The 13,424-nt window shown below is 39.4% G+C and overlaps 1 protein-coding gene across 2 annotated transcripts in view; it reads right to left on the reverse strand.

Annotated features, from left to right (window-relative positions):
• Positions 1-42: 42 nt before the first annotated feature.
• The window catches only part of MAP3K15 (mitogen-activated protein kinase kinase kinase 15), a 59,654-nt gene continuing 46,272 nt past the window's right edge, over positions 43-13,424 (reverse strand). For both annotated transcript variants that reach the window (XM_081909157.1, XM_081909158.1), the window contains 14 exons: positions 12,693-12,820; positions 10,228-10,358; positions 9,973-10,078; positions 6,926-7,083; positions 6,191-6,374; positions 5,223-5,400; positions 4,569-4,743; positions 3,629-3,814; positions 2,765-2,870; positions 2,033-2,243; positions 1,066-1,178; positions 826-923; positions 668-744; positions 43-579 (listed from right to left, as the gene is read on the reverse strand). In XM_081909157.1, the coding sequence (XP_081765283.1) occupies positions 501-579; positions 668-744; positions 826-923; positions 1,066-1,178; positions 2,033-2,243; positions 2,765-2,870; positions 3,629-3,814; positions 4,569-4,743; positions 5,223-5,400; positions 6,191-6,374; positions 6,926-7,083; positions 9,973-10,078; positions 10,228-10,358; positions 12,693-12,820 (1,930 nt within the window). In that variant the 3' untranslated portion in view covers positions 43-500. The remainder of the gene's footprint in view (positions 580-667; positions 745-825; positions 924-1,065; positions 1,179-2,032; positions 2,244-2,764; positions 2,871-3,628; positions 3,815-4,568; positions 4,744-5,222; positions 5,401-6,190; positions 6,375-6,925; positions 7,084-9,972; positions 10,079-10,227; positions 10,359-12,692; positions 12,821-13,424) is intronic.

Below are 13,424 nucleotides of genomic sequence, written 5' to 3' on the forward strand. Positions count from 1 at the left end.
TGCATCCCCCCATCCCAAATGATTTTGCAACGAAAAGAAGCCTTTTTAGCATGTTTTATTTTACCTTTTTAATATGCACCTAGAGTGAGTCTGAAACGCACTCTTTGCATAGGATCTTTGTACCAACTGGTTTTTTCATCTTATAAAATTATACATAGTAATAATTTATATTAAATCAGAAGGAAGCAATTATTGTTTTTAAAAAGCAGCTGGCATGCCTAGAACACTATGTATTTGATATGAGTGGTTAAAGTGCACAGGCTACATTTTAGTCTATAAGGCAAGCAGTTTCCAAGCTACTGTATTATATACACATCTGAAAAAATACATGATTAAGTATACTAGTAGAAAAGGCTATCATCACATGACTTTAATATAACTTCATATATATATTAGTGCAAACCTGTAGGACCAGTATAAACAGTATGTACAGTAATCAATAACTTAGTTGGAATGTGTGCTCTCTTCCCCTTTCAATTTCTCAGAACTTGGCATAAGAGTTATGCTTCCAATTCCAAGAGTTTATTCAGTTTTCTGTGCTTTAATATTTCATTCCATATTCGACAAAGAATACCACCACTGTACGAGGAAAAATAAGAATAGTAAGTTTCTCAAACTCTTGTTTGGAAGTCAAAACACTTCTAGAATCATGCAATTATTTTCTTACCGGAGTCTAAGGAATCGCAAGTCATCTTTAGTGATGTGGTTTAGAACATCACTGAGTGTATAATCCTCTTGAACAAACTGAAAGACAAAATTATTTCAGTGTTTCTAAACATTATTCAGAAAATGCATTTTGAGGGTCTTTCCCACTCTTAATCTTACCCTATCAATTGTATCTGAATCAGCTTTCTGTTGCTTCAACCACTTGATCAGTTCTTGGTCTACGCAGTGCTGCAGAGCAGCTGGAGGTGGATGAATTTCTGCAACAATTCAAAGTAGGTTAATCAGATTCATTCCATTGTTACAAATTCAAAAGCTCTACTCAAAAGTGTTGTGTGTCCTAAAGCTCAAGCCATTCCTATCAACTGATCACACACATTTAATGTACATTCTCATATCTACCAGCAGTTTTCAACTGTAGCTGAAGGAGATGCAAGTCTTGAATTTTTTGATCCAGTGTTTGCCTTAGCAGTGTCTGGTATTCTCTCTCCCTCTGTACCAGGCTCTCCAGTAACCTATTAAATAAAAGAGGAGTCAGACTTGGGTATGACATAACATTTCCCCCTTAAAATGTTTCATGATAGTAGTACACTTTTAATGACAACAAAACCTAGTTCTGCAACACAAGTATTTTGGTGAATCTGATACTTATATTTTAGTTGTAGTATAGCTTGGTATGTCTAAAGCACATGTAAAAGTGTATCTCATCATATGAATTAACTCAAAACAAATCCTACATATCTTTGAATTACTGGCTACCTGGTAGCCTTGATTTTCAAATGCTCTCCAATGTAGATTTCTGTGCTGAAATGGTTCCTAGAATTTCTACTTAACCCCAGGCTTCATAATTAAATATTCCAGCACTATCAGCGTGTTACTTGCTGCTGCTATAGTGATAGAAAACCACAATACAGACGGTCAGGCTATATGAAAGGAATTTTATACACACTTTCCGTCAGTGTTGGCTAAAGTAAGTGCTGCTCTCAAAGCATACATGTTATAGTTCTCCCTGTAAAGTCACCCTAGAACATTTAGGACACATTTTACATTTACATTTGTAACATGGAAAGGTAATATTTAGCCTGAAATAGAGACACTGCACATGGAGTGCCGCTCGGGGGGGGGGAGGGGCGAGGAAAAGACATGATACAGCCCTCAGCACTGAACAATTGGGTTTTCTAGAAATCTAGAAGAAAGAACCTGAGTACCAAATTAACTCTGTATAAACCAAGAGTAGCTTAACTGGCTACATTTTAAAATCTAGCCAATAACCAATGTAGGCTCATCTGATTGCCTGAAGGTGTTTTATAAACTAGCGATGATCAGTAAAATGGCTGAATAAGCCTGAGCACACTTTAAAGCTGTTAACCTGTTTGTTTCTTGCTTAAGCTTGCCCAGCTGCAAGCTGAGCTGCTGCTGAGTGTCAGGGGTCACAGAAGACGTGAGCATGCACACTCCAGATGTGATAACTGTTTCTTCGTGTGTCTTTTGCTGCACTTGCTGGTAATCCTCATCTACTTCATCTGCATCTTTGTCAACTCCTTCAGTCTCTGATGCTGGTTCAAAGTGAGCTCGAAGTTCTGCACAGAGCAAAAGAGAATTGCAGAGGTCAAGCATTTCTTACATTTGCCACTTAAATATCATCTAGTCAGCAAGCTTTTTCTAAGTATATATATCTTTTTAAATAAAATGCAGCTGTCCTTCCTAGTCCCATTTCAGAAAATACTGGTGCCTAGGGAGTTCCTTGATTTTAAGAAATGACAAACTAATAATGGGCTAATGTGTGGCAGCCTTTCAAAAGAACAATTAGTGAAGATTTGTAGTGAATGTTTCTGTCCAGACTAATATTCACAAATGTGCTAGTCTGTAAAGCATGTTTAACAAAAAAATTCAGTTCAAAAAATCAGAACTTGTTTTATGAAAGAACTGGCAGCCATTTACAACTTTTCGCCAAGGAAAGACCGAAGTACTACTGCAGTTCCAGCACACCAGCAGTACCCACCCTGGGGCACTCATTCCACAGGTTAGACATTTATTATTGCTTTGCTCACATCATATTTAACCATCCCACTTAGCAGTTTACTACTTTGCTTTTACTTACCTGGAATGAGAATAGTGACAGCAGCTTGAACAGCACGTCGTATTATATTATCCATAGCAAACATCCAATGAGGTCTGATTAAATGATTCCTTAGTACTTTGTTAACCTATAAGAAAAGTGTCAAATAAAACAGGGTAGTAGTTTGCCTTAAGCTATAAGCTTGTCATTTAGAACAAGAAGTTTGGGTAAATGTAGGATGACAATAAGTCCACGTGGATTAAGAGCTAGAACACATATTGGAACATAAAAGCAGCCCTGCTGGATCAGACCAAAGGCCCACCTAGTCCAGTATCCTGTTTCTCACAGTGGCCAACCAGATGCCCAGGGGAAGCCCCCAAACAGGGCATGAGTGAAGCTGTAGCCCAGTGACTGGTATTCAGAGCCATGCTGCCTCTGATCCTGAAGGGATACAGCCTTTGTTTCCACTGTGATATAGACACAAAGAAAGCTATTGCAAAGCAACACGTAAGGTACTGTGTTGTACATCAACAATGCACAGATATTCGACTAAGTCATACTCGGAGCAGACCCCCTGAGGTATCACACTGTGCTTCAAGTTCTTTGCACAGAATTGTGCATTGTATGCTATATTCCAAAGGCTTTCTAGAAAGCAAAAGAGGAGCTCATTTCTACAATTGAGCAGAAGTGAATAAATACATCTTCTCTGGTCAGCAGGTCAGCTGCTCCATATGATATTCTACAACTCCTTTGTCCTCTTTTGCTCTCCTCCCAATAGTATAATTTTAGTATAATTTAGTATAATAAATAGTATAATTTTAGGGTTTTAAGTTTAAATAGCAGCAAAAGGTATTGGGTGGTGGGTCCCTCCCCCCACCCTCAGATATTACACTCGGATGAACATACTGCATCTTGAAATCCAAACAACACTAGATGAATCTGATTGATGGAAGTACTGTCAAAGTCCAGTTCAATTTTCAACTTGGATATAGTTGATGCCATAACTCTGTGTTCAGGAGAACGTATGAAATCTCTTAAAATCCCAATTATCTGCTTGATATGAGCAACTGAAAGGTGCAGTTCTTCAGAACTCTGAAAAAAAGATGAATATGCAAAATGTTTAAAAAGGCACATCAGCAAACTCCACCAATGTATGTATGTATGCATGTTTTCAACCTTGCTGTCACTATTCTGGAAGACTCATTTTTACCAATTCGCAGCAAGAGCAGCAGAGGGCAGCTTTCAATCAGGCACATCACAAGTGGTTTGATTCATGGATTACATTAGCTCACGAGAGAGGAAACAGAACATGAGCTAAATTCAACACTGATGTAATCAAACTGCAGGACTGAATTTGTCCTACCAGAGAGCAGCTTTCTGCCATTCAGTCCTTAAGCAAAAATTCATATTACAATCTCTTAATACCATGGGAAAGGGGTGGCTAAAACAAAAATTGGTTGCAGAGGTCAAGGCAACAAACAAGGCGGTCAACAAACTTTAGGTGACCAGTTAAATAATAAGCAGCTCCATTTTACTACTTAAAGGTTGTGATGGACCCCTCTTTGCTTCTCCGTGTTTGTAATCTCTACACAATTTTGTGGAAGAGGAAGTTAGGATGAACAGACTTGCCCCTGTCTCTTCCAGGGTTGTGCTTATAATCCAAGCCAGAGGCCAGCTATCCACAGCACGGATCCTGCTTTCTTCATGCAGGTTCCTCGAGTGATTTGGAACCCTACATGATGAGCGCAGCAGGCTCTTCACCCCAGACACCCTCCAGATCATGGAGTAGGAAAGGTGGTAGAGCAATAATTTTTACCTCTTCCAAACAAGTGAATAGTCGTATTACCTGTGCTACACATTCTCTTAAATTGGAAGCTACTTGGTTTTGCTCTTCCTTGAGGATTTTATACAGAATTGCACGTCGTTCGCTGTCCTTTCGTAGCAAGAAAAGACCAGAATCCCGTTCCTCAAGTGAAGGGGAAGCGCTTCGCTCATCTGAAATGGAGCTGTCGTCGGGAACACTGGGCCAGAATGAGACAGCATTCACAAGAAACTATAAATGACAAAGTTGGAGTCCAGAAGAAAACAGCCCAGTTTTTAAAGCAACTTTCCAATTACTTAAAATGAATGGCTTTTATCTTGTGTGCTACAAAGATGCCCACCAAATCCCAAGTTCTATAGTAGCTGAGAACACAGCTTTCTATGAAACGAGACACTAATTCAACATCTACAGTAAGAAGACAAATTGATCATAATGTGGACTGCATTCATTTGAAGATGCTGCAATTGCTGCTCTTTTTTGTCAGGGTCTCTTTTTCCAATTAGACTCTTATAATGAGTTTTACTTGCAGGGGCCTAAACAAATCCCATTCGATACTTTACATTTTACTATAGATCTTGTAACGGAATTAGCTTTGAGCACATCGTCCCACCTAAACTGTAAGGACAGCTGGCATCGTCTGTGAACCTAACATGCCATTTTGCATAGGTCAGGTTTTACCTTAGTAAATGGGAGATAGGACTCTTTGTCTGAACCTCTGACACGGAGCGCTTTGCCTTATCAAATAGCATGTCATGTGGCATATCAGAGTCTGGTGAGACTGAGCCGTGTTCACTGCTGCTGCTGCCAGCCTGCTCCCCCTGGACTGGCAACGGGAGTGATGTGCTGCGGTTATAATCTGGAGCACAAGAAGAAAAGGGGAATGAATAAACAGGTCCAGCTATCTTTTAAGCAAATGAAACAAATGCAGTTTAAAAAATTGACAAGGTGTGAAATGAAACTACCGGATGTGAAAAAGGTGTGTGTCTGCAAGCTGCAGAAATAAATTGTGATGATTGATGGAAAACCCTTCTCAAACAAACACTAGCAGTGGGGGTTTTTTTACCTTTCTAGTGTAGTTCATCTAGGAATTGGGGTGGAAGGGACCTTGTTCTGAGTGATCTCCAAGCACTGAAAGAATTACTTGAGATCCAAGAGGCTACTAGCTGGTAAGGTGACATAACCTTGCTTTTACAGCTCATCCACAACTGAAATTTTGTGTAACATTACTCTCTTTGTGAAGCCAAATCAGCCCTTGTTCAGGGTTACTAGTTGTATAATTTATTTGCCCTCCTTTTCGGTTTACAACTTGAGATGCCTTACACACCTTAAACTGCTGGGTGCATGTCTACTGAAAATAGACTTCATTAAAATTTCTCCAAATGTCATTTTGGAGAGAGAAGAAACCTAGCACTGAATTTCTTCATCCTTTATTCAAATATAGTGCTCTAATTTCACCAAGTTTGTTATTTCTTGAATTTGTTATATTAACTCTAGGATGAACCTGCCCCATAAATATTCTTTTCATAGATTGCTGATTGCTTGGCACATCCAACTGATTTCCTGGTATGTTTAGAACCCAAGATTAAAGAGAAGGATGATGGTTAATATCTCTTTACGTACAAATATGTTGACTGATAATTCCTTACCTGAAGGCTTGAATGCAATTCTGTTTTTCTTGCCCTTGTTCAACTGTTTCAAGAATGGGTCCTTAAGTAAGTCCGATGCTGTGACTCGTTTATTTGGATCAGGTTCAAAGCAGAGCAAAATAAAAGCTCTTGCCTCAGCAGATAGTGATTCAGGAATTTCAGGGTGAATTTTGAACATTCCAACCTGCAAGAAGAAAGGACACTCTGCATCACTTCAGCAAGGTAAATTACTTTAAAGTTGATTCATGCTAGGGCTCATCCACACTTACCTTTTGCCCCCTCTTTCCAGGCAGAGGTGCACACACTTTAATGCTCTGTGTATTTTTTGCCCCAAACTTCCCCCACAAAAACCTGCTCTTTAAAGCTGAATTGGAGCAAACGTCAAGTTGGCCTTTCGCGACGAAAGCTCCAAACAAAAAAAAAGGGGGCACTCAAGACACAAACCTTTGTTTGTGGGACATGGTAGGAGCCTGTGGAATGATTTCCTTGCTGAGGCAGACATCTTTCCTTGAGGGACTTTTAGAAGAGCAGCAAAACACACATATTCCCTCTAGTTCTAACTTGGCTGGTTGTGAAGCAGCTGTAGCTCCCGGCATCCTTTGCATGCCAGTCGTCTCAGATCTGCCCTTCCACATAAATTAATAGATGCTGCTAAATAATCCATGTCAGGAAGTATTCTAGCAGTATGGTAATACGTGGAGCGGCGGGAGGTGGGTTAGTACATACAACACTTACTTTGAACATAGCTGCCTGTGGTTCGCCCAGTTCATGAAAGGGAGGCTTCCCTGTCGCCATTTCAATGGTAGTGCAGCCCAAAGACCAGATATCAGCTGGTGCACCATATCCTCGAGGTCCCTTATCAATAATCTCTGGTGCCATGTACTGCAAAGTGCCTAAAGTCATGAAAAAGAATAGGTACAAGTATTATTATTATTATTATTAAAAATCCCTGAATAGATCACACTTAATATTAATAATAAACCTTTATTGTCACTACACTCCCTGTGTGCAGTGAGATTAAACGAGCCCCCCCCCCCATACACTCAGTCTTGTTCATGCTCTGTGTGCTTGTCGGAAATCAATTACACCATTTCCCCCCCATTCAGCAGCCCAACAGCCCACGGATAAAAACTGTTCTTTAACCTGTTGGTGCAGCTGACTATACTTCTTTGCAAAGTACCACACTTCCTTAGGTACTTTGCAAAAATGGCATTTCCCATACAGATGGGCTTAACAGATGGATTAAGTACCAGTGCCAAGAACTCTCAGCTATTACACTGCATTCTGTCACAAATCTTCTACATGACTGCCTTGGCTTATGCAATATATTTTAAATGGAAGACAATCCATTGAGTCCACTATAAGATTAAGAACAAGCTAAAAGCATTTTTGTATGTTGGGGTAATTTTAATCTGTTTTAGTATTTTAACTTTTGTATGTTTTTAAGTATAGTTGTGAATTTTTCTTAATTTTACTTTTTATCTTTTGTAAACTGCTTTGAGCTTTTTTGCAGTCAAGCAGTGTGTGTGTGTGTGTGTGTGTGTGTGTGTGTGTGTGTGTGTAAGTGTAATAAATAATGGAAAGTTTGAGAAATGTTATTGGGATGGATAATCGTAGACAGAAATTACATTTTGGGTAGTTATTCATTATTAAAGAATAAGTTGCTTATACTATTTACAGCTCTGTTCTTTGCCAGACTATCACTTTTGGGGATGAATGAAGCATTCTCTCTGCCTCTGCAAAAACATATTTGATTTTATTTCCCCATGTACACATTAAAATGCAGGCAATAAACGTATTGGTTTTGGACCAAGTTGCTCTCTCCAAGGGCTTTCTCCACAATGTTGATCACAGCTTTACTGACTTATTTTTGTGTATAAGCAACAGACAAAGAAAACATTGATCTGAAATCTGTAACCAAGAAAGACTTATTACTGAACTTTCCAAGTACAATACTTTCTACAGTACTTATATAAAGAAGAAACGAAAAAAATTCATTCCAGTAGCACCTTAAAGACCAACTAAGTTAGTTCTTGGTATGAGCTTTCGTGTGCATGCACACTTCTTCAGATACATGTGTGCATGCACACGAAAGCTCATACCAAGAACTAACTTAGTTGGTCTTTAAGGTGCTACTGGAAGGGATTTTTTTTGTTTTGACTATGGCAGACCAACACGGCTACCTATCTGTAACTGGAAATATATAAAGAAGATTATGTACATATATACTCACTGTGCAAACAAAACCCAGAATACAGAATAATCTTAATGTAACAAGTAATAGACATATATAATTACAAGTAAAGCAAAAGCAATAGGCATTGCCATCTTATCTTGCTCAAATAAACTGCAGCTTTGCAACTGCATGTTTGGACATAAGGGTTGTTCGATCATGCTCATCATCAGTGATAAACATTCATGGAAATGATAACTAATATCTAAAAGGGGTGGGGAACCTTTTTTAGACTGAGGGCAACACTCCAGGAAACCTGGGGTCACATGCCAGTAGTTGGTAGAGCAAAGAACACAATTTTTATCCTCTTATAGTACATATAAGAAAGCAGCTTTATTAAAGAAGAAAAAGGGAAGGAAAAAATTGATAATGCAATGTTTTAGTGTTGTGCATTTATTTTTCTTTATTGAAAGATGAAAACAATTCAGTGGAAAACAAAGCGAGACGTGTTCTTGTTTTGTACTGGATAAATGATGCAATCCTAAGCACACTTGCTTGAAAACAAGTCCAAAATATGGTTAGGGTGAAACTGAGAGACTGAAGGCCCCCTTAGACTGGTGGTTTTTTGCTGCTGCAACATGTCACTGGCACAGTAATAGCGCATTAGTGAGGAATTTATGCTAGCCTATCCACACATCCTTTATAGGCACAAATGGTGCTGAAAAGTGCTGATTGTATATAATCACCTGATAACTTCACCAGTGTAAATCATGACAAATCGCCTGGAGGAACTCTGAGTACTTACAGCAGGAGATGCCACAAAATCAGAAAATGTGGTTTAACAAAAACCAGAAAGGCTTCGAACCTACAGGAAGACCAAAGCGAGCTGATGTGCAATCCCATTTGAACTCCCCCAAAGCAATCTGTCTCTGCAATCTTGTTTGCAGCACTGGCAGACTGCACAGGCAACATGATAATCTGGGCAAGCATTACCTCAGATAGTTCCTGTGGGCTATGCACTTTGTACTATCTGTATCAGCTAATTAAGGTTTTATAACATTTAACTATTGTATTTACTGTTACTGTGCAGGCAAATCTTCACAGCAGAACTGGGTGGAGGCAGGGAAGCAGCTTCTAACTATCAGCACAAAAGCTGCATTCAGATGTGGATTTCATACTGTTAGTTTTACCAGTTATAGTGCTAGCGCTTCTGTTCTGATTTCTAACTTTCCTTTTACACTAACAGCTTTTTATGTTATGGACCTGTGGCTTTTTGAGCAATACATATTTTTGTCATGCAAAATCTTAAATGGCAGAAAAGAAATACATGCCAGGATACAGTCCCCAATTTTGCCAATAACTCAATTTTCCGAGTTAGTGGGGTTGCAAATGGATTATTTTTTCTGGAAATAACTGACATGGTAAGGAGTACGGAAGTACCACTAAATTTCCAGAAGTGACTTTTACATTGTGTGAGAGCTCACATAAAAAGTGAAATGAACACACATATAAGGAAACGTCGTGAAGGTGAAATAAAATGCCATCTGAGTATAGCCTAATTCTAACCACAGAAGATTATTAAAAAAGAAAAAGTTGTTTCTGTTCTTACCTGTAAATGTCTCTGTACATGGATTCACTCCTGCAAGGCGCTTGGAGGTCCCAAAATCAGAAATCTTTACTACTCCACTGTATGTGTTCACTAAAACATTGTCTCCCTTAAATAAACAAAGAGTAAAGCAATTACCAGAAACTTTGGTTATCGGGGATTTTATTAAGCCTTTCTAAAAGAGCAACTAGTGGGATCTTAAACTCTGCATTTCTGTAACACACAATTAAAAATATAAGGAAGCATGCATATGCTCACTTTTATGTCTCTGTGGACAATCTGGTTCTCATGGAGATACTTCAGGCCCTCTAGGATTTGCTTGGTGTAAAACTTAATTGTGGGTTCTTTCATTGGTCCCCATTTTGATCTTAGTAATGCAGAAAGACTTCCTGGGTTTAGGCAGAAAATACAGGATAAAATATTATTCTGTCCAGGGTATCAAGGCCTGTAATCATTGAATCATCAGTACAGTACATAAGTAAAATCCCATGCAGAGTTACCTGGGATTGAACACGCACAGTTCCTGTATTAGACAATATGTGACTAGCTGCAGAGTAAACATGCAGAGAATTGAGTCACACACTTTGTTAACTCTGAGCCAAACTCATATGCCCCATTATACACAGACCTAAAAGAGCAAATACTGTGCACTTACACACGTATGGCATATATCTAATGAGATAATTCTAGAAACTAGAGACAGAGTAATCTCAAATCTGTCAGCATTCTGAGGCTAGGTTTGAAGTCACAGTAAACCACAGTTAATGATTTACCATGAATGAACAGGTGGGGTCCTGTTTCCCTCTTCCACTAGCAAAGAGTGGAATCAACAAACCACAACCCCTGGCTTAGCTGAACTGGAGGTCATGGTTTCCTTCACTTGACACAAACCATGAAGTCAAAGCTTGTTCTTCGCTTCCTAATTGTGGTTTGTTTGAGTGAAAATGCTAAGCCAGAGATTGTTATTCACACCAGGGGAGCAGTGAATCACAAGTGATCGCAAGATTCATGGGTAAACTAACTATGGCTTACCATCACATGTGAAGTGGGCCTGAATGTTTTAGCATCAGCTCTGTCAGTCTGTTAAGGGATCCAGTCTAGCAGGCCCTCTAAGACTGCAGGAAATTTACTGAAACCTTTGCTTGGGAACAAAGGAACCTGCCTTATACAGGGTTAGACCATTGTTCCCTCTAGCTCAGAATTCTCAACACTGACTAGTAGCAGCTCTCTAGGCAAAGCCTTTCCCTACCCTGTATTGAGATGACAGGGCTCAAACCTATGCATGCAAAGTATAAGCTATGAGCTTTCCCCTGGGTCCATGATCCAAAAAAAAAAAAAAAGACACCTCGTAAACACTATAAAACTCATTCATTCTTACATCAGGAATATGAATATGGGAAGCAACCACAAGGATTTGCAGAAACTAAGATCAGGTAAAAAGGGCAAAAAACTGAATCATTAATAAAACCCCTCAAAAATGTTTTTCAGTATATGTTCTGTTTGAGCTGAGACTCAAGGCCTTCCAGTGAAAATTCTTGACACATCATCTTTTTCAATTTGTGCGTATCTCTACCAAAGGAACTCCCGAAGGATCATCTTGCACTGAGGGGAGTGAGAAGCAGCAGTAAAACTAACAAGCAGTTTCTTCCCTCCCTTTATAGCTTTTTAGAAATAAAAATAAGCGCTTATTGTTATAATAATCTCATGTAAACCACTTCCAGCTTTTCCTGAAAAGCTGTACTGTAAATAAGTAAAATAAGTAACCTCTCCCCACTGCAGTGAGAAACTATCCAATTAGGTGGGCCTTATTAGAATGCTGTATGTTCCCAACCATCTGATGTGACCTTATCTTTTTTTCTTTCTCTGTATGCTGGTTAAGAATACAATCCTCTCTCATTTCACCTGTATCTTTCCCCCTACCACTGGAATGCCCTCCCACCTGAGACAGCCAGGTCTCTTCTGTTATATTCAGGAGTGTCCTTAAAGATGAATCTGTTCACTTCAGCGTCTCCTTTATTCTTCCTTTCTCTCTCCCTTAAGTGCTATTTTTAAAAAAATTGGTAGAATGCTGAATGGTTTTTTGGTGCTTTATAAATAATTATGATAGAAAGAAAAGAGAGAAGAGTTTCTGAACCTAACAGTTCTCTCCAGGAATCAGTGTGTTTGTAACTAATTACAGTCACCGTAAAAATGCTATTTATGTGAGACTAAATTGCACCAGAATTTGAATATACAGCCTTGATTCAGGAAGCAATATGTGTATGGATTGGGTTCATGCTGATTTAATTATAGACAGTCTAAAATATTCTACAGAGCTTTGAGATATGAATCATTCTACTCTGAATGTTATGTTTTACTCTGATTTATGGGTTTGCATATTACAGGGATGGCTCAGTCAATAGAACATGAGTCTCTTCATGTCAGGGTTGTAGGCTTGAGCCCACATTGGGCAAAATATCCATGCATTGCAGGGGGTTAGACTAGATTACCATTGTGGTCCTTTCTATCTCTACAATTCTTTTATTCTAAACCTTGGGTTCATGTGAATGTGTGAGCTGCTGGAGAAGAGCTCACAGCCATTTTACTCCTCCCTGATCCTCTCTGCTGCCACACCAAGCTTAGCTAAGGTTTGGTGTATTCTAAAGCCAAGGTCTGGCTTAGCATGGCGTGTGAACCAGATCATAGGAAGGTGTCATATGAGGCGAAAACAGTAAGATACAAACCTCCAGGCACCTGTTCCATGAAGATTTTAATATATCCATCTTCAGAAACAGAACCAAGATACTGGACAATATTTCGGTGCTTCAAATACTTGTGGAGGGCTATTTCTTCATGCAGTGGCTGAGAATATCTGTCAATGAAGAACAACTAAAAATCAGAAGAAAACATACTAACCTAAAATTTCCATGCCACCCACATAAAGATTGAACTTATAAATTGGTAGGTCGGAGGTCCACAGAAAGGATGGAATAACAATGTAAGATAATTAAAAAGCCCCAATATGGTCAAAATCACCTCAACAAACATATACCATGCAGTGAAAATATATCCTCAGCCAGAGCTGGTAGGCAGAAAGCTACAGCCGCATTGTTTGCATCTACTGTCTTGAGAGACAATAGAGTGTACCTCCGGGGGTGAAGTCAAACCTCTGCATTTGCAGCACTGAAGTGACCTCCCCAGGGCACAAGTCTGAGCAGTGTGTAATGGAGGTCCTGGGATGCCTAGACAACTAGACACGTGCCCCTCAGCCTTGCTGATGTGATCCAAAGGAAGGCAGAGCAATACATCTGGCACCAGCTGGGCTGCAGGAATTGCTGCAAGGAGGAGTACATGGCACCATCCAACAGTCCTGGGGACTCCACTCCGGAATTGGGTAGGGTTTACTCCTTGGCCTTTTCTTTGCCCCAAAATATCCCATAAGGCAGTGGAGATTTAGGATCAGAGATATCCTTCTC

Source organism: Podarcis melisellensis (assembly GCF_964234715.1).
Source record: "Podarcis melisellensis genome assembly, chromosome: 4".
NCBI classification, from domain to species: Eukaryota; Metazoa; Chordata; class Lepidosauria; order Squamata; family Lacertidae; genus Podarcis; species Podarcis melisellensis.